Genomic DNA, 21,902 nt, shown 5'->3' with positions numbered 1-21,902 from the left:
TTCTTATTTTTTTAATCTTCACCGAAGAATATTTTCCCATTAATTTTTATTTTATTTTATAATTTCTTTTTACTGTATAGAGATTATGCTTTATTTTTTTATTTTATAATTTTTTATTTTTATTTTTCCATTGATTTTTAGAGGGACTGGAAGGAAAACAGGGGGGGAGAGGGAGAGAGAGAGACAGACAGTCAGACAGACAGACACAAATCAATTGGTTGCCTCCCGCTGAGAACCTGACCTAGGTACGTGCCCTTGCCCTTGATCGGAGTCGAATCCAGACCTTCAGTCTGCCGGCCAACGTTATCCACTGAGCCAAACCAGCCAGGGTCCCCCTCATTTTTATAGAGAAGATAATTCAATGACAGTTTGAGGAAGTTTTGGTAGATTTGGGGCTAATCTAAAAAACTTTGGAATTTTGCTTAATTAGTGGAATTTTCTAGCTAACTGAACATTACTAGATTTTTGTTGACTCCCCTGCTTCCTAAAGTACATCACTTCAGTTTTCTCTGTAACCAGTATTGAAAATAATTCAGCTTTTTATAATTGAGGCTCCTCTAGAGTATAAATGACTTCTACTGAGTGATAGATACCTAGTATGGTACACTTTATATAGGAGACTAGTTTGATATGTGTATGGGCTTCACATAATTCACTCAAGTAAATTTAAGTCTCTGATTTGTTATTGTCTTGCCATTTATCTCATTGTATCCTAAAAGAGTTCCCCCCTCAGTTTGTGTATGTGCACATCTGTTCCTGAATGAGTTTTGATTTGTTGGATTTAGTTTTAATAGTGTGTTTTTATCCTCCCCACTACCCCACCAAGAATCTTTTTCTCTATATATTATTGTTCTTTAAGTGCTTTATAAATAAAACAAGGCTATTTTATATGTATGGGACAATAAATGATTTGACTTTAGCTCTTTTACATGGACTTACTATAAAACCAATGTCTGATTCTTAATTTATGGAAATATGGTTGAAAACATGATTTTTGTGGTTTAAGTCTTGTAGTTCTCTCAAATGTGTGAAATTAATGGAGTATATACATAGTGTTTTTTCTTTTTTTTCTTCTTTTTCTAAGAGTGAGTAAACATTTAATAGGGTTTCTGGTACAATGATATTCTACATGCATGATGCAGAAACATTTAGTAATGACTTGTTTTACATCTCCAAATGTATATTGGAAACTGAGGATTTTTTTTTTTTTTTTTTTTTAACAATTCAATACTAAGTGTGTTCTTAGACTCAGAACTATTAAAATAATTTGGTTTTTAGGTGATTATCAATTGGTAGCTTTATTTCTTATGGTATTTTTTTTGTCTTTCTATAGGGTTGAAAGACACACAGAGAAGTCTTCATGGATATAGTTGATACATTTAATCATTTAATTCCTACTGAACACTTAGATGATGCCCTATTTCTAGGATCCAACCTGGAGAATGAAGTCTGTGAGGATTTTAGTACAAGTCAAAATGTCTTAGAGGACTCGCTGAAGAACATGCTCAGCGATAAGGATCCTATGCTAGGATCTGCAAGTAACCAGTTCTGTTTGCCTGTTTTGGATAGCAATGATCCCAATTTCCAGATGCCTTGTTCAACAGGTAATTCTTAACCTTTTTTTTTTTTTTTTTTAAGTCTGCAATTTAAAATAAAAAGAATTTTTAGCAGCATTTTTTTTCCTTTTTCTTTTTTTGATGAGGGAAGTGAATTTAGGGTTCTTACTTTTGAATTTAGATATTCTAGGCATCAGAATTAGAATTTAAACTAAATTTCCTTCGAAGGAGCGTAGAGTTATTTTTGAGGATATTGTAGATATAGATAGGACAACCATATAATTTATCATCCTAAGTGGGACACTGAGAATTACAGGGGATACTGCTAATAATCACATCATCACAACAGGTGTCATTAGGACTTTGCCTAGCAAATTGGGACATCACCCTAGGCTTGCTGGAGTCAAGGCGAACAGCTGAATTGACCTTTCTTGTTGCCCTTTCCAGCCTTTCAAGTTAAATATTGTGTGTTCCTATCAGATCTTTTGGTATTTTTACAAGTACCCCAGAACCAGAGTAAGAACTCTAGACCTGTGCTATCTAACATAGTAACTGCTAGCCACATTTAACTATTAATCACTTGAAATGGATCTGGTCCTAATTGAGATATGCTGTTAAATGCATACCATATTTTAAAAACAATATGAAAAAAAAAGAATGTAAAATATATCATAAAAAATGTTTCAGTGTTGATTACATGTTGAGGTTATAATTTGAATATTTTTTGTGAAATAAGTTTTTAAAATTCATTTCACCTTTATATATTTAAGTATGTTTTTATTGATTTCAGAGAGGAAGAGAGAGGGGGAGAGAGATAGAGACATCAATTTCAGAGAGGGAACCATTGATCGGTTGCCTCCTGTATGCTCCCCACTGGGGATCGAGTCCCCAACCCGGGCATGTGGAATCAAACCCGGGACCCTTCAGTCTGCAGGCTGATGCTCTATCCACTGAGCCAAACCAGGTAGGGCTCATTTCATCTCTAAAAAATATATACTTTTAATAACAACTTCTGAAATACATATTTTTTGATTTCCAAGAGAAAGGGAGAAGGATGAGATAGAAACATCAATGATGAGAGAGAATCATTGGTTGGCTGCCTCCTGCACATCCCCCACTGGTGGTCAAGCCCACAACCTGGCATGTGAGACAAACCATGACCTGGTTCATAGGTCATTGCTCAGCTACTGAGCCATGCCAGTGGGCTCACCTTATTTTAACATTTTACTTTTGTTTTTAAAGTGGTTACTTGAAAATTTAGAATTAAATATGTGGCTTACATTACAGTTCTGTTGGCTAGCACTGCTCTAGGATTTCTTATGTATTGTAGTTGAAGTCAATGAAAGAAAGATTGAAGAAAATAACTTTCTGTAGGACTAAACTAATTCTTAATTAGAAATTATTTTGGAGATATGTTTATGTGTGGAAAAATCTGTAGATTTTCTAATATAATGCAAAGAAAATATTACAACAAACTTTGGTTCAATTAGCCTATCTTGTAAGCTAGAATTAGGTAAGGAAAATCAGCTTTAGATGGAGAAGGTTAAGCTGTCCCTTCACTGTTCCCTAGAGTAGTTCAGAGGTTTAGGTTGTGTTGGTCTATTTTTCAGTGACTCTAGACTTCCTCTGCATTACAGGTTTTCAATGTATTTTTTTCATTTTCTTTTAACTGTTTCTACTTAATATAATAATACTTAAAGTTTTGGATTAGGTGACCTGCTATTCATTCATAAATTTATTAGATAACTGCCTAAAAACCTTGACATTTGGCTAATAGGAATCTTTTCATTCTAACTACTGTATCTTTTGAATTGTTTGTTAATGATGTATCTCTGAATTATATACATTGTTTGTGTTATTGCATAGGCTTACATTGTTTTTGTGTATTCTAAATGTTTTAAAGCTGTAAAAAGCTTGTTTTATGTATATGCATTGTTCAAGTTTTTTACTTTTGGTTTCTGTGTCAGTACAGTATATTGAATTATCTTTATGGTTAAGCACCTTTGACAATGTTTATTTGTATGTACAAAATTTCATAGTTTAGTCCAAATTCAGTAAAAACATTTATTGAATGCTTAAATGTTTGTTACTGGGAATGTAGTTATCCATAAGGATGTTATATTAGGCCTGGAATTGGCAAGTATAACATCCTCTTAGACTTCTTAAGAATTCCAGCCTTTTAGTAATATTGGTATTTTTAAATGCAACCCCTTTCCCCCTCTTTTTCTTCAGTTTTGGTGAACATTTCTTTTGCTAATAGAATAATTTGAGCATCTTTATTCACATATTTAAACTTTTTCTGAGATATGATTATTTGCTACTTTATTATTTTGTAAACTTTTACTTAAGAATTTTAAGTAAAATTATTTAAATATCTTAAGTTTGTTTGCTACAATTATTTTGGTTCTGAAGCAGAACTGTTTGTATAATATATGTATAGTACATGGTTTTAAGGTATACAAAGGAATATGTGGGGGGAAACTTCAGATAAAGCTTTTCTGTTTAAAATTATTTAGATCTCATTGTGCCATCAGGCATGGGATTTATCGTGATTGCTTCAAAATTTGTGTTCATTGGGATATTTGGTTCAGTAAAAGGCTTATCTATTTTCTAATAGCAAAGTGGTGGAATACATGAAGAAGTTTTAAATTCTGTTTTGAAATAATTTTAGATTTAAGAGCATTGCAAAGAAATTTCATTGTAAATTATTTACTGAAAACCCAATGTGGGCAACTTGTATAATTTTCAGATAGTCAGAAACTACTTCAATTTTTGCTCTATACGATAGTTCTTATACAGATGTTTGTATCTGGACCTATAGGTTTTTACTAATTGTCTTAACTGAAGCTTATCAGGGAAATGACCCTATCAGTATTCCTCAGGCCAATGAAAGCTATATATTATGGTTATTTGGTAACATTTGGTTTTGGTAGTGCTAAGCTATTATAATTGTTCTCTACTACCGTGTTTCCCCCAAAATAAGACATCCTCCGAAAATAAGACCTACTCACAGGTTTCCTTCTGAGTGAAATATAAGGCATCCCCCTGAAAGTAAGGCCTCCCTAGGCTCTGTCTCAGAATGAAAATTAATTTACCATAAACTGGTTGCTAGGGCCGCCCCGACTGGCGTCTAGCAACCAGTGACGTTACGTATTCTTCATGGAAAAATAAGACATCCCCTGAAAATAAGACCTAGCGCATCTCTGGGAGCAAAAATTAATATAAGACACTGTCTTATTTTCGGGGAAACAGGGTATGCTGAACCAGATTGGTTTGCTGTAATTGTTAAAGATCAATATTTTGGTTAACATAGTTGAGTGGCTTGCATTGTATTTAAGCTGTCTCTAAAAAATCATAGAAGGAACTTTGAAGTCTAAAAAATAAGAAAGAAAAAGGGAAAATTAAGTCTAGTGTTCTGTCATATGCACAAAAGTTAGGATAATAATTGTTAAAGAAACTCTCTAAAGCAGCAGCCCATCGGTGGTCTGAAAGGTTGGTAAGCACTGACTTAAGGAAATCTTTGGAGCAGCGGTTGCCAGCTCGTGGTCCGTGAGATCTGAAAGGTTGGCGACCGCTGCAGTGTTTCTTTAACTACAATGTTTGCATATGGTTTTTATTGAATTTATTGGCGTGACACTGGTTAACAAATTACAGGTTTCAGGTGCACAATTCCACAACATATCATCGGTACGCTGTATTGTGTGCTCATCACCCCAAGTCAGGTCTCCTTCCATCACCATTTATCTCCCCATAACTCCTATCACCACACGGTTACATACATACATACATATACATACATATATACACACACACACACACACACACACACACACACACATATATATATATATATATATATATATATATATATTTGTGATTTATATATATATATTAGATTTGCCCAGTAATATATTTTTTAAAAACTCCAGGTGAGGAAAATCATTACATGTGGGAGAAATACCGTTTCCCCGAAAATAAGACAGTTTCTTTTTTTTTTTTTTTTTAAATATATATTTTATTGATTTTGTACAGAGAGGAAGGGAGAGAGATACAGAGTTAGAAACATCGATGAGAGAGAGTCATCGATCAGCTGCCTCTTGCACACCCCCTACTGGGGATATGCCCGCAACCAAGGTACATGCCCTTGACCGGAATCGAACCCGGGACCTTTCAGTCCCCAAGCCGACGCTCTATCCATTGAGCCAAACCGGTTTCGGCAAGACAGTTTCTTATATTAATTTTTGCTCCCAAAGATGCGCTAGGTTTTATTTTCAGGGGATGTCTTATTTTTCCATGAAGAAGAATACGGTACACATTTATTGTTAAATGAAAATAAAGGAAATTTATTAACTATATACAGTACGGTAGTACGGTAATTGTCAACACAAACCAGACAAACTGTGAATCCTACAGTATCAAGAATTTACTCATTTATTTAATGACAATCATGTCATCATCTTCTGGAACATCATAACAACAATCCAATTCCTGAATTTCCTGGTGAATTTCTTGTGACTCCATTTCTTTCAGAATCAGTGGACCAAATCTCTCATGTTTGGCCTGGGGGGGTGGGCTTATTTTCGGGGGGATGCCTTATATTTCACCCAGAAGGAAACCTGTAAGTAGGTCTTATTTTTGGAGGATGTCTTAATTTCCAGGAAACATGGTATTAGATCTTGATCAAATCAGTTACTGGTGTTTTTAAAAATATATTTTATTGATTTTGTACAGAGAGGAAGGGAGAGATAGAGAGTTAGAAACATCGATGAGAGTCATCGATCAGCTGCCTCTTGCACACCCCCTACTGGGAATATGCCCGCAACCAAGGTACATGCCCTTGACCGGAATCGAACCCGGGACCCTTCAGTCCCCAAGCCTACGCTCTATCCATTGAGCCAAACCGGTCTCGGCGGTTACTGGTGTTTTTAAAAAAATCCTGGTATTTTTAAAATGAAAATTAGATTTTTCCAAGTATGTTCAAGGTACCAAATATATTGTTTATATATACCACTTGAGGAATGTATTTAAAGTCATTATAATGGTATTTGAAAACCTGGCATTATAGTGTTATGAAGAAATGTTTTTCTCATTTTATAAATAGCTATGATTCATAAATGTGGAACAAGTCTTGCATTTATGATCCACTTCTTTATATGATATATTGAAAATAAATGTCCAGTAGCTATAATTTGATTTGTTACATTAAGACCAGGAAGACAAACACACTGTAGACATAGGATATTCAGAGCAGCCTTTCCTTTAGAAGCACTTGTAGGTACTGCATCCTTCAGGGAAAACCAAGATGTCTTTTCCAAGCTACACCATGGCTTGCAAAGTTATCATTCACTAAATTAAAAAATAATAGCCCTTTTGTAGCATGGATTTTTAGAGATTAAATACATCAAAAAGTCATGGAATCATTACAGTATCTTGGATATTTGTTAAATGTTCACTCATTGTGTATTTAAATGTAAAGGAAACTTTGTGCTAGCATAATGGTGGTTTCCCTATCGTGAATGACATTGGTAATACATGACATCAGGCAGTTATTTAATAAGGTTTTTATTAGCATGCACTGCTTCCTTCCAAGCAAAGTACTGTAATAACATGTTCTCAGTAGTAGTGTGATTTGGTCCCTTTATTAGCATACAGATTTTGTTTTAAAAAATATTTTTATTGATTTTATAGAGGGAGGGAGGGAGGGAGGGAGAGAGAGAGAGAGAGAGAAAGAGAGAGAGAAAGAGAGAGAAACATCACTGATGAGAAAGAATCATTGATTGGCTATCTCCTGCAGGCTCCCTACTGGGGCTAGAGCCAGCAAGCTGGGCATGTGCCCTGACTGGGAATTGAACTGTGACCTCCTGGTTAATAGGTTTGACACTGAACCATTGATCCACACTGGCTGGGTTGGCACACAAATTTTTAATATTTAATCATAGATCTGTAGTTTGGGCTTTATCATCAGAGGCAGGTTTTATCTGTAATATTGTAAAACTTATATTGTGCTTGTTCTGGAGAAATGATTAGTATCCTTAGTGCATCACTGAGATTTGTTTAAAAGGTGTTTACAAGTTTTTATGGCAAATTACTTCTCTTGGATAGTATTTTCAGACAATACTTTGAAGTAACCATAGTGGGCTTCTGGTCCAAAAAATTCGTTTTCAGAATTATTATTTTTATTTGTACTTTACTTGTGAGTGGTAACAAACTTTTTGTACAAATTTGTACACATACGGATCTAACTGCACATTATTTTGAGTAGTAGTATCTGTCATTCAAAAATTTTTTTAGCTTCTGGGCTTCAGTAAACCTCTTGTACCATTGTTCTTATTTTTGAGAATTATATTTGAACAAAAAAATAAAAATTTAATATATGTGGAGTAGTCATGCAAATGAGATGAAAATATATTAGTATTGGTTAAGGCAGTGTATACTCTTAATTGAATATTAGAGAAGAGTAACTGGTTAGCCTTTTAAGAACATGCATAGCCGAAACCAGTTTGGCTCAATGGATAGAGCGTCGGCTTGGGGACTGAAAGGTCCCGGGGTTGATTCCGGTAAAGGGCATGTACCTTGGTTGCGGGCATATCCCCAGTAGGGAGTGTGCAAGAGGCAGCTGATCAATGACTCTCTCTCATTGATGTTTCTCTCTATCTCTCTCCCTTCCTCTCTGTACAAAATCAATAAAATATATTAAAAAAAAAAAAAAAGAACATGCATAACTTTTAAGAATAAAAATTTATTTCAGTAAGGTTGATGATTAATATTAAATAATCATTTTTAGTTATACTTAAAGGGATTTTGGTGAAAGTGAAGTACGTTTAGAAGAGAGCGAACAGAGAAGAGAGGCAAACAACTTGTAGAATTAAAAATGAGAAAATGCTGGAAAGTGGAAAGGGTAGGACTTACTAGCAGCCAGAGATGTTGAAAGTTTATCACATTGGCAAGAGGATTTTACCTTTTTTATGGATAACAGGAAAGAGCTAGATTCAATATGTAGCAGTTGGGGGTGGGGGGTGGAGGGGGACAAAGTTTTGCTGACTAAAAGAAACTTAGGATTCGCCCGAATAGAATAATAGGTTCCCTGTGGGAATATGGGATTTACTCTTTTGCTGGATATGACCCTCCAGCCTGGGATGTTTCATTGGGAATTAGGTATCAGATCCACATACCTCATTTTTAAGACAACATCGTCCAGCAAAAAAACAACGGCTTGTTTATTGGAAAAAAAAAAACAAGGATAGGAAAAATGTTGGTTAGGTAGTAGAACCAGAAGTTAAGATAGTAAAATATTTGCGGAAACCGGTTTGTCTCAGTGGGTAGAGCGTTGGTCTGTGGACTGAAGGGTCCTGGGTTCGATCCGGTCAAGGGCATGCACGTTGGTTGTGGGCACATCCCCGTTGGGGTGTGTGCAGGAGGCAGCTGGTCGATGTTTCTCTCTCATCGACGTTTCTGGCTCTCTGTCCCTCTTCCTTCCTCTCTGTGGAAAATCAATAAAATATATTAAAAAAAAATAGTAAAATATTTGCTGCAGGTGGGACACAGTTTTAGCTCTCAGATTTCTAGCAGTCATTGTGTGAGAGGACAACATTCCACAGTGAAACATTAGTGTCTTTGAAGTAAAAAACAAAATCAGTGCCCAGGAAAAGGAAAACTATTTCTGACACCAAAACCATAAAGAAATTTCATGTAGTTTTATCATAATGTGTGATATAATAAAAATCCTTAACATGCTTTTAATGAACATGGCACATTTTTTCTATAATAACTCTCAGTATGCATCACAGTATCCACATATTATAGGACTAGTATAATGGATTGGCCTAATCACAGGTTAGATTTTAAGTTACTTTTTTTTTGGTTGTTGTTAATCCTCAACAGTTAATATTTTTTCATTGATTTTTTTTTTTTAAATATAGTGGAAGGCAGAGGGAGAAGAGAGAGAAACATCAATGTGAGAGAGACACATCTCTTGGTTGTCTTCTGCATGCACTCTGGCCAGGGCCAGTGGTACATGTCCTTGACTGGAATCAAACTTGGGACCCTTCAGTCCACAGACCAACACTCTGTTCATTGAGCTAAATTGGCTAGGGCTTAAGTTACCTTTCGGACAACTTCTTGGATATCATTTTCTCCCACCAGATTTTTAAGTGTATAGATGTGAAGGTGAGTTTATAATACTGTCTGAGAACTGCTGGTAATGCAACCTCACCTCCCCCTTTTCCAACTAAGTGCATGGGTATAAACTTTATAAAGACAAAGTGCTATGTATGGGATTATATAGATTTAAAGGCTATGATGGGGGCATTTATTTGAATAGGAGGCTGTTCTGCTCATCCTGAGCAAAGGAGGACAGAGTCAAGATTTTTCTCAGAAAATAACTTTGGGACCCTGTGTAATATATAAACGGTCGGGAGAAGCCTCATAATTACAGATATAAATGAAGATAATCTTGCCATAGGTAATTTTTGTCTTATAGGCCATATATAAAATGGCAACTTGTTGAGTAAAATTCATAGATTCTATCATCTTTAGTTCCAGTTGATTACTCTTGCTATTTTCTCTAGTGGTGGCAGAATTGTTCACATTTTCACCGTAATCATTGTCTGGATTCCTTCGGAACTCTTTAAACCAGGGCTTTCTATTTCTACACTTTGTACTTTTTATCCATTCCATAATTATTTGTCTTAGTTGGAGAATGTTTTGAAAAGATTTTTGAACTAAATCTACATTGGTATTATCCTTTGCTGTCCTTTCCTTCTTAAAGTATCACCTTTCCCTAATTTTGATTTTCTTTTATTATAGACTTTATGTCTTTGCTTCTTGAATGACAAGTTAGTTACCATATATATACTTACATAAGAAAAGAGGTAAATTGTCATAGGACAGTGAACTCAAGCAGAGGAATATCCAAAATGATGACATTCTTCTAAGCATAATTGATCTAATTCCTGTTTTCCTGGTAAAGCTACTAAGTGTACCAGTTAATAATGGCGGATTTTGTAAACAAAGAAAACATGATACCGTGTTTCCCCGAAAGTAAGACATCCTCCGAAAATAAGACCTAGTGCATGGAAAGATAAGACATCCCCTGAAAATAAGACTTAGCGCAACTTTGGGAGAAAAAATTAATATACCTAAGACACTGTCTTATTTTCGGGGAAACAGGGTAATTTCAAGAGAAACATCAGAAGTGCTTTATTCAAAGTAATATCCATCACTAGCTACACATTTCCCCCATCTTTCAGGTAATTTGTGGATACCGTCCCAATAGAACTTTTTTTATTTTGAGGCAAACCATTCAGAGACCTAATTTTCCACTTCTTAGTATATTTTGAAATGCTGCTTAGAAAGTGTATGTGCCATCCATCAGGACAAGTGGTAATCTGAAGGAGCAAGGCCTGGTGAATACAGCCGGTAGGTTAATACTTAACAGGCAAGATCTTTTAATGTGTCTTCATCTGGTTTTGAAGTGTGTGATGGTGTATGTCATCAAGAAGCAAAATTACTTTGCTTCTGGCCCAAAATTACTTCTGGCCCATTCTGGTCATTTCATAATGAAAGCATGGTTCAAATTGATTATTTGTTGTCGATGGCAGTATTAATGGTTTCACCTGGTTTTAGAAGCTCATAATACATCACACCTTCCTTATCCTACCAAATGCAGAGCTTGTCTTCTTTCTGAAGCGATTTGGCCTTGCAGTTGATGTTGATGGTTGACTAGGATCAACCAGTGATTTTGTGTGTTTGGGATTCTCAAAATAAGTCAATTTTTCATCACCAGTCACAATTCGATGCAAAAAAAGACTTTCTTTTGTACCACTGAAGCAACATTTTACTGATGACTTTCCGGTTTCCCATTTGTCTTTCGTTCAGTTGCTGTAGCACCCATTTTTCTTCCTTTAAAATCTTTTTTCATTGCTTGTAAATGATTGGAAAGTGTTTAATCTTTCTGCAAGTTGTTTTTGAGTTTGATATGCATCTTCATCCAATAATGCTTGTAATTGTTGGTCTTCAGACTTTTTTGATTGACCTGGGTGTTCATTGTCTTTCACATAAAAAGAATCACTTTTAAAGCATTTAAACCAGTGTTGACAAGTATCATGAGATGGAGCATGTTCGCCATAAGCTTCCCGAAGTATTCAGCAGCACTTTTCTTCAAAATAAAATAATGAATTAAAACTTTCTGCAAATGTTTTTTTTTTTTTTTTTGGCATGAAATTTGACATTTTTAAGCATAAAAATATCTATGATGTTAACACCTTCAGCAAATTTGACGTAAGGAGTTTTGAAGCTTGCTGTCAATACAACAAAATAGCATATCAAATCGCCTATATATCAACATATGCATAACTCCCATCTATTCAAAAAAATCCACATTATTAACTGGTTCACCTAGTATTTACCTGTAGCCAGACTCTGTGATTAGCATGAGGGCACTTTAATAGTTGGATGCACAATGTACTAGGTACCAGAGAACATGTGAATTTCCTCCCTAAGGTGAATGGACAGTAGCATGGGATAGTTTAAGAGAGTGAACAATAATTTATATATATAGATATTTTTGTTCAGAATTATGTCTGAAACTTGATCATACTGTGATTATTTTTTTAGATCCTTATCTGAGGATGTGTTTTAATTTTGAGAGAGGAAAAAAGTGAGGGGGAGAGAAAACTTCAGTGTGAGAGAGAAACATTGATCAGTTGCCTCCCATATGAGCACCGACTGGGGATGGAACTTGCAACTTAGGCTTGTGTCCTGACTAGGAGTCAAACCTGCAACGGGTTTGTGTACCAGACGACGCTCCAGTCAACGGAGCCACTGGCCAAGGCATAATGTGGTTATTTTAGTTTTTAATTTTCTTAAGTAGGAGAAACGATACATTTGATAAATCTCATAAGATTGCTTTGAAAAACTAGTGCAAGTGGTCGGCAAACTCATTAGTCAACAGAGCCAAATATCAACAGTACAACGTTTGAAGTTTCTTTAAAAAAAATATATTTTATTGACTTTTTTAGAGAGAAAGGGAGAGGGATAGAGGGTTAGAAACATGAGAGAGAAACATGGATCATCTGCCTCCTACATGTCCGCCACTGGGGATGTGCCTGCAACTAAGGTACATGCTTTGACTGGAGTTGAACCTGGGACCCTTCAGGGTGATGCTCTATCCACCAAACCAAACCAGTTTCTGGCTGAAATTTCTTTTGAGAGCCAAATTTTTAAAACTTAAAACTTCTAATGCCACTTCTTCAAAATAGACTCACCCAGCCTGTGTTGTGCTATTTTGTGGAAGAGCCACACTCAAGGGGCCAAAAGAGCTGCAGTTTGCTGACCACGAAACTAGTCTAAAACAAGATTGTTGACCCTGGCCTGGTAGCTCAGTCGCTTAGAGCATTGTCCTACTATATCAAGGTTGTGGATTTGATTCTCAGTCAGGGAACATACAAGAATCAGCCAGTGAATGCACAAATAAGTGGAATAACCAATGTTTCTCTCTCTTCCTCACTAAAATGTAAAATAAAATTTAAAAAGGTTGTTATCTGGTTATCGGACTGCCATCCCACCATCTGATGATGACGTATTCTAAATGCCTGTGTTTTGACTAGAAAGGCAAAGGTTCTAATTTATAATCTGATCATTTCATAGCTGTCATTGGTCAGGAAGCACTTATTTATAAATGTTTACACAACATTGCTCACAACATTTTGTAGAGAATATATGTTAGGTATTAAAGACATCTTAAATTTTATCAAGTTATAGTTAAGAAACAGCTATGAGTCATTTCTAAAGATATGTAAGTTTGAAATTTCTCATTAGAAAGGTTAGGAATGGTCATATTTTCAAAGTAGCTTTCACATGCTTTTTAAAACCTGTAACTTTGTTGTTTTAGAATAATAATAGAATGAGCCTGACCACTGAGTCCTGGTTTTGTACAGAAGTATGAAAAAGAATTGTTTTTAAACTCTTATCCTGGAACATTTTGAAGTATGTAATATGCTTGTGTATCCTGGAACATTTTGAAGTGTGTAATATGCTTGTTGACCATTTTACAGTTTATTTCCTGAGTTCTATCACCTGTCTCTTTCTTTTTCCCCCAGCTGAATTCCTTTCAGCTTCATTCTTTATCTGAAAATAAGGTTTTTCCTTTCAGAATTAATTGCTTACTCTATCAGTATACCTTGTCTATGATTTCAGGTCAGCATTTAAGCAAGAAGCTTATCATACTAATATATACCCAATTTATACTTGACTGATAGCCCTTTAACAGTTCCAGAACTATTTGTATTATTAAAAGAGGATGTTTTCTAATGCAAATGATTGTGCAATTATTGGATATTTATACATTTTAATAATTGTGGAGTAAAAAGGTTTTATGGCCTGGCCAGTGTGACTTAGTGGTTGAGCATCAACTTATGACCCAGGAGGTCCATGGTTCGATTCCTGGTAAGGGCACATGCCTGGGTTGCAGGCTTGGTCCCCAGTTGGGAGGCATGTAGGAGGCAGCCAATCTATGATTCTCATCATTGATGTTTCTATCTCTTCCTTTCCCTTCCTCTTTGAAATCAATAAAAAAACATTTAAAAAATTTATGGTACAGTATGTGGATAATAGATAGTATTTGGGTAGAAAGGCTAAATGAACTATGACTTTGTAATTTGAAAGGCTAAGATTCTTAATTTGGTTAATTATTTAATGTAGTTTCAACTTGATCAAATGTACTTGTTTTTCCATAATAGAATATTATTCCATACTAGATGTGCAAAAGTTGATATTTTATTGAATCTTTTAAAAAATATATATATTTTATTGATTTTTCACAGAGAGGAAGGGAGAGAGATAGAGAGCTAGAAACGTCAATGAGAGAGAAACATCGACCAGCTGCCTCTTGCACATCCCCTACCGGGGATGTGCCCGCAACCAGTGTACATGCCCTTGACCAGAATTGAACCTGGGACCTTTCAGTCCTCAGACCGACACTCTACCACTGAGCCAAACCAGCTTCGGCAACTTATTGAATCTTTAAAACAGTGAATTATTCTACTTTAAAATTCAAAAATAATTTTGGTGTAAAGAAAGGATCCTTGAGCAAATACTTCCTTGACCTTGATCTTCTATTCCTTTGTCTCATTAACCCATACTTTTTTACTCTGTTTTTTCTCCCAGCTAGTAAGAAATATGAATAATAAAATCTCGAAGCCCTTTGTTGAGAAAGTTGATTAAAAAGGAATTCTTGTAAAGGAGCGCTGCATCTGTGATTATTCTTATGGGATCTCTAGGATGAAACTAGCTGACTTTTTTTTTTTTTTAAATATATTTTATTGATTTTTTACAGAGAGGAAGGGAGATAGATAGAGAGCCAGAAACGTCGATGAGAGAGAAAATCGACCAGCTGCCTCTTGCACACCCCCTACTGGGGATGTGCCCGCAACCAATGTACATGCCCTTGACCGGAATCGAACCCAGGACCTTTCAGTCCGCAGACTGACGCTCTACCACAGCCAAACTGGCTTCGGCGAGACTAGCTGACTTTTAATGGGCCGAGAAAAATTAATAAGCTTGTTAATAGGACCCTAGACCTTTCATGTCTAACAGGTGTATTTGCCTTCCACCCAGAGTTGAATTTTATAATTCCTTGTTTGTCGATTCCTGTTGTTACAGAAAATTAGGAAAATTAAGTTACCTGGATTTCCCTAAACCAGACCTAGGTATCTTCAGCATTTAGGCTGACCCAAGAAATGGTTTCTCTATTCCAGGCTCTTTTCCTAGTTGGTTGCTATCATGATTTGGTTCTCATGGATTGTAATTTTCTGGGTCATTTTTGGCTTAAGATTAGGTTTAGCTTTGAGTGCCAGAAAACTTCAAATAACAGTGCTATAAAGAAATAAGTTTATTTTGTCAAGTATTAACTAAAAAAAGTAACTGAAAGCTGGTATGGAGCTCCATAGTGTTAGGGATTTAAACTCCTCTACCTGCACTAACATGTATGATCCTGATTTCCAGGCTCACTGCATAGTTTTACATAGCTCCTCCAGTTGTTAAGTTGGGATTCTAGTTAATAAAAGAGAAAAGGGGAAGGGGAAGGTATGCTCCTTTTTCTACCATCATATCCTGAAAGTTGCATGTACCATTTTATCTTACATTTCAGTTGGCCATAACTTGTGGCTACATCTAGTAATAAGTTAGATTGCATAGTGTAGGCTTTATTTTGGGTGACCATGTAAATAACAGGTATTCTAGTAAATGAGGTAGGATGGCTGAATGGATATTGGGCCACAGCTAACCATCTCAAGCATAGCTTCTGTACTTTTACTTTGGAGAGGTTAGATTAAGATCAGGACCTTTTACTTGGTAAGCTGACCCCACCTCAACAGGTCATCCTGTGAGGTTTGAATACTGGTTTTGTTTTCATTGCTGTTTCTGCTTCACTTGTCACAAACTTCTATGCTCCATATCTATTTTTTATTCCTAGCTAATGGAACTTGCTTGGGTCTCAGTTTGTAAATTCGGATCTCTGTTCATCGATCATGGTCAGTTGCTCATATTAAAAATGTTGAAGGGCCCTGGCCAATGTGGCTCAGTTGGTTTTGTCATCCTGTGCACCAAAAGGTCACTGGTTCAATTCCTGGTCTCTTCATAGGTTCAATGTGGGGATGGGGTGATAGTGTGTGTGTGGGAGGCAGCTGTTTCTTTGTTACACTGCTGTTTCTCTCGTCCCTCTTTAAAAATCAAAACATTAAAAAAGTTTTAGAGGGAGATAAGATTCTTGTTTTGTTCACCTTGAAGGGGTAGGTGTCAAAATCACTAATTGTGTACTTGATGCTTCATTTCATTAAGTATATTTATCATAAGATCTTTTTGAGTACTTATCAGTACTTTTATTTTTAAAAATATTTTCCTACTGTGCTAATTATTACTGTCCAATGTAACACACAATAGGTACTTAAAAATAATTAACTATAAAAAAGATTAAAATGATTAGCTATAGAAAACGTAAGTGGTATTTACACTTTAAGAATTAACTTCTAAGCAAATCTTGGTTAAAGTCATTTAAAAATTAACAGGGTGCTAATTTTCACATGACATATAGACGGGAAATTTTGTCCATTAAATCCGAAATCCGTTAAATGGAGTTTTGCAAAATCGAGGGTTTATGGTCTTTAACTTTTTTTTTTTTTTTTTAAATTTCATCTTGTCATTCTGATACAATCTTTTATACATCTGGTTCTAAGTTGAATTTGACTTTAATGACTGTGGTGGATGGAAAAGATACATGTATTCAAATAGAAAAAGTTTATTCTACTAACAAGTCACAAGCCTAGTTTTTTTGTTTTGTTTTATTGAGTATATAAAGTCTGTTATTTAAAGCTGCATTGGAACATATTTGCCCCCTTCAGTGTGTCTGGTGTTCTTCTACACCAATAGGAAGTCTATGTTTTAAAATACTTACCATTTGAGCTCAGAATTTTCTGAATCTTCTTTAATATCTCAAGAAAAATGATTTTAAATGTTACATGCCGTAAACACCAATTATTCAAGAAAAATGCTCTTACATATATTACATGCAATAAACATGAATATTTCAACAAAAACAATTTTAAATATGATGTTATATGCAGTAGATACCAATTAAGAAAAATGATCTTACATATAATATTACATGCAATAAACATTAATATTTTAAGAATAAAAGGATTTTAAGTCTAATAATATAAAAATTGTACTAACATAGTATGATAGCACAAAAGTTGTAGGAGATATTAAAAATCTGCAAATAACAGGATTACTTCTATTATAGAATATTTTCCCCCCATCTGGCTTTATTTTTATCTATCAGTTTATATTATTCATTATATTCCACAAATGAGTAAGATCATTTGATGTTTATCTTTCTCTGACTTGCTTATTTCACTTAGCATGATGCTATTAAAGTCTATTTTGTTGGATATGAGTATTGCTAATCCAGCTTTATTTTTTTTCCACTTGGATGGAAAAAATTTTTTTTCATTCCTTTACTTTCATCCTGTGTGTGTCTTTGTTTTGAGGTGGGTCTCTTGTAGATAACATATAGTTGGGTCATGTTTTTGTATCCATTCAGCTACCTTACACCTTTTGATTGGAGCATTTAATCTACTTACATTTAGGGTTATTATTGAAAGGTACTTATTTATAGCCATTTAAATTCTGTATGGCTAGGTTTCTCTCTCTATTTCTTCTCAGCATTCCCTTACAGCAGTGTTTCCCAAACTCTTGACATAATTTTCTATAATTTTCGTAACGCTGAGTACCACTCGTACTCATGAGAACGTAGAATTAGGTGCAGCTAAGCACGGTGCAGTGCGTATCCCCACCAAACTATGGTGCAACACATACCCCCACCAAACTCTTCCCGTACCCCTGGGAAAACTCTTCCCGTACCACACTTTGGGAAACACTGCCTTACAGCAATGGTTGGCAAACCATGGCTTGTGAGCCACATACGGCTCTTTGGCTTCTTGAGTGTGGCTCGGTATTAGAACCACTTCTTCAAAATAGACTCACCCAGGCCAAAAAATCGACTTCTGCACATGGGCCACGAAGTTTCAATCTCACTGTACAGGTGTGACCAAAAAGAAATGGGGCCAAAGAGCTGCATGTGGCTCACGAGCCGTGGTTTGACGATCATTGCTTTACACAGCAATCCCTTTAGCATTTCTTGTAATGCTGGTATGGTGGTGATGAACTCCTTTAGCCTTTGTTTTTGGTCTGGGAAGCTCTTCATTTGAATTGTCTATTTTGAATGATAGCCTTGTTGGATATAGTAATCTTGGTCTCAGATCCTTGCTTTCCATTACCTTGAGTACTTCATGCCATTCCCTTCTGGCCTGTAGAATTTCTGTTGAGAAATCAGGTGTCAGCCTTATGGGAACTCCTTTGTCGGTAACAGTTTTCTCTTGCTGCCTTTGATTCTCTCTTTGCCTTTAATTTTTGGCATTTTAATTATGATGTATCTGGGTGTGGGTCTCTTTGGGTTCTGTTTTTTGTTTTTGTTTTTTGTTCTCTGTGCCTCCTGAATTAGTGTGACTTTACCAGGTTAGGGAAGTTTCTACCATTATTTCTTCAAACACCTTCTCTATTCCTTTCTCCCTTTCTGCCTCTTCTGCACACCTACTATTCTAATATTGTTATGTTTCACATTGTTCCACAGCTCCCTTAAGCTGTCCTGTTTATTAATTGTTATCTTCTTTTTGGTTCTCAAATTGAGTGATATTTTCTTTTCTTTTTTTTTTTTTTTTATAAATATCAATATATTTTATTGATTTTACAGAGAGGAAGGGAGAGAGAGAGCTAGAAACGTGGATGAGAGAGAAACATCGACCAGCTGCCTCTTGCACACCCCCTACTGGGGATGTGCCGCAACCAACGTACATGCCCCTGACTGGAATCGAACCTGGGACCTTTCAGTCTGTAGACCGACGCTCTACCACTGAGCCAAACCGGTTTTGGCTCAAATTGAGTGATGTTTTCAACCCTGTCTTCTAATTCACTGATTCCTTGATCATCAGCTTCCCCAAATCTGCTGTGTATTCATTCCAATGAGTTCTTTGTGTTGTCATTCTTTCTCTCAGACTGTTCTTTTTTTCTTAGTTACTACATCTTTTCATAATGTTGAGCATTTTGAACATCATCACTCTGAGCCTTGTTTCAGGTAAATTTCTTATCTCTGCTTCATTTATCTCTTCTGGAGAATTCACTAGTTCTTTCATTTGGAGGTTGTTTTTTTGTTTACTCATTTTGGTTTTCTGGGTTTGTGACTGCAATCTCTAGTGCAGGACAGTGTTAAAGGCTATTTCTAATTGGATCAGGCAAAAACAAAGCCTCCAGAGACCTCTTGTCTATAAGACTATCCCGACTTGAATAGCCCCAGGCAATCGACCTCAGGTGTGGCGAGAGTTTTTTCATCTGGATGTGGCAGTTGCTTTTGCCTGGAGGTTAATTGTTACTTTTAATCTCTTAAATGGCCTCTGGGCAAGGTGTTTTCCAGTATGTGTTGACTGTCTTACCCCAGGCAAGGCAAATGTCTGCTATGTGAGGGAATGACTCAGCCCAGAAAACTTGGGATGTCTGCCTTCTGTACTCTATCCCCTGAGACCTCTGTACTGGGTTCTGCTCTCACAGCTCCAATCCCCTTCACCCTCCCTCTGCCAGAGCACAAGGTGGGTGGCTCCACAGGGAATTTTTGTGCATTGGCCCTTTCAGAGGGTGCTTGAACATTCAGCTGCCACTCCCTGGCAGGCAACACCCACTGCTTTTCATAGCCAGATGTTATGTGGGTATCCTCCTCAGTTTGATGCTCTCTGCTGGGGAGCTCAGCTTTGGGATTAGAGCCCAGAGTTCTCTGTGGCTCCCCCCCACAGCTGAGATATTTCTCCAGGTCTTCAATTACTGTCTGTGGGTGTCCGACCAGCCCTTTCATGCCTCCACCCCTCCTACCAGTCTCTGCATTCTTTACCTTTGGTCATTGGGTATTAAGGTTCTCTCCTGTGAGTTTTCTATTGATTATTCAGGAAGCCTTTCCATGTTTCAGTTGTAATTCCATCTTGTTCCTGGGAGCATGTCCTTGCAGCATCCTCCTACTCTGCCTTCCATTTGTCCATTGAGTCTTTTTATTTGGGAAAAATTTAAGTGTCCATTAAGAGTTTTTATAGGTGCCACAATACATTTTTAGTCAGAAACCACAGAATGATAGAAACAGTTCTAAGCATCAGTTTTCTTAGCCCATATTATTTTAGGAAAGAAATAATTTTTTTACCCATTACTAAACTGTCACAATCCCACAACATGGGCATGTACCCTTGACTGGAAATCAAACTGACCTCCTGGTTCATAGGTTGATGCTCAGCACTAAACCATGCCTGCTGGGCTTGTGTGCATCCCTTTAGTTATGTATACTTATTTGGAAGAATACCTAAGTGAGTGTACTTCAAGTTTAATGAAAGGTTGCTATGTAAGGGTGTCAAACTGGTAAATATTTGTGGTAATATATACCCCCCCCCCCAAAAAAAAAAAAAAAAACCCACAAAAAACAAAAAAACTCGCTCCCAAGATTGTGTAGCTTTATTTTTACACTAAGGGCCCGGTGCACAAAATTCATGCACTGGTGGTGGGGGGTGGGGGGGGTGGGGGTGTGCGGAGGGGGTATGGCGCGGGATTGTTCCTCAGCCTGGCCTATGCCTCCTCACAGTCTGGGATCCCTCGATCCTTACTGTCCGCCTATTTGTTCCTCACCATTCAGCTCGTTGCTCCTTAGCACTGCCACAGAGGTGGGAGAGGCTCCTGCCACCGCCAGCTGTGAGCCTGATTTCTGGTTGAGCAGTGCCCCCCCTGTGGAGTGCACTGACCACCAGGGGGCAGCTCCTCCATTGAGAGTCTGCCCCCTGGTGATCAGTGCATATCATTGCGACTGGTCATTATGGTCATTCTGCCATAATGGTTGCTTAGGTTTTTATTACCTGTGTATAGATGTGAATTTAAAAAATTGATATTGTTAAAAGTATTACATATGTCCCTTTATAGCCTCCCTGGGTTCCTACCCTAGACCTTCACCACCCATTGTCTGTGTCAGTGGGATATGCATATCTAAATACAAGTTCTTTGGTTGATCTCATCCCATCCACCCACCCTTGCTTTCCTTCTGAGATTTGATTGTTCCATGCTTCTGTATCTCTGGATGTATTTTATTCATCAGATTATGTTGTTCATTAGATTCCACATCTGAGTGAGATGGTGCGATACTTGTCTTTCTCTTACTGGCTTATTTCACTTAGTATAATACTCTCTAGGTCCCTGCTTTCTATCCCAAAGGGTAAGAAACCCCTTTTTTATTCTGCTGTATAATATTCTATGGTGTAAAATGTACCACAACTTTTTTATCTTCTCATCTACTGAATGGCACTTGGGCTGTTTCCAGATCTTAGCTATAGTAAATTGTGCTGCTATGAACATAGAGGTCCACACATGTTTTTTCCTGATTGGTGTTTCAGGTTTCTTAGGATATATTCCTAGAAGTGGGATCTCTGGGTCAAATGGCAGTCCCATACTTAATTTTTTTAGGAAATGCCTTTCTGTTTTCCATAATGGCATCACCAGTCTGCATTCCCATCAGTATACTAAGGTTCCCTTTTCTCCATTGCCAGCACTTGCCATTTGTTGATAGTAGCTATTCTGACAGGTGTGAAATGATACCTCATTGTCATTTTAATTTGCTTCTTTATGATGATCATGACTTTGAGCATTTTTTCATATCTCTCTTGCCATCTCTATGTCCACTTTGGTGAAGTGTTTATTTAGGTCCTTTGCCCATTTTTA

At 36.6% G+C, this 21,902-nt stretch overlaps 1 protein-coding gene across 8 annotated transcripts in view; it reads left to right on the top strand.

Moving 5' to 3' along the window:
• The window catches only part of PHF3 (PHD finger protein 3), an 88,793-nt gene that overhangs the window by 14,567 nt on the left and 52,324 nt on the right, over positions 1–21,902 (top strand). For 5 of the 8 annotated variants that reach the window (XM_045573055.1, XM_045573056.1, XM_036415291.2 and 2 more), the window contains one exon: positions 1,334–1,604. The exons of 2 other annotated variants lie outside the window; for them this stretch is intronic. In XM_045573055.1, coding sequence (XP_045429011.1) covers positions 1,361–1,604 — 244 coding nt within the window. In that variant the 5' untranslated portion in view covers positions 1,334–1,360. Of the gene's footprint in view, positions 1–1,333; positions 1,605–21,902 lie in introns of those variants that run through there. One more of the 8 variants, XM_045573060.1, reaches the window with a different exon arrangement.

Source organism: Pipistrellus kuhlii, unplaced genomic scaffold (assembly GCF_014108245.1).
Source record: "Pipistrellus kuhlii isolate mPipKuh1 unplaced genomic scaffold, mPipKuh1.p scaffold_m20_p_5, whole genome shotgun sequence".
Classification (NCBI taxonomy): Eukaryota; Metazoa; Chordata; class Mammalia; order Chiroptera; family Vespertilionidae; genus Pipistrellus; species Pipistrellus kuhlii.
The sequence above is the reverse complement of the archived record's forward strand: the minus strand, read 5'-3'. Positions and strand labels throughout refer to the sequence as shown.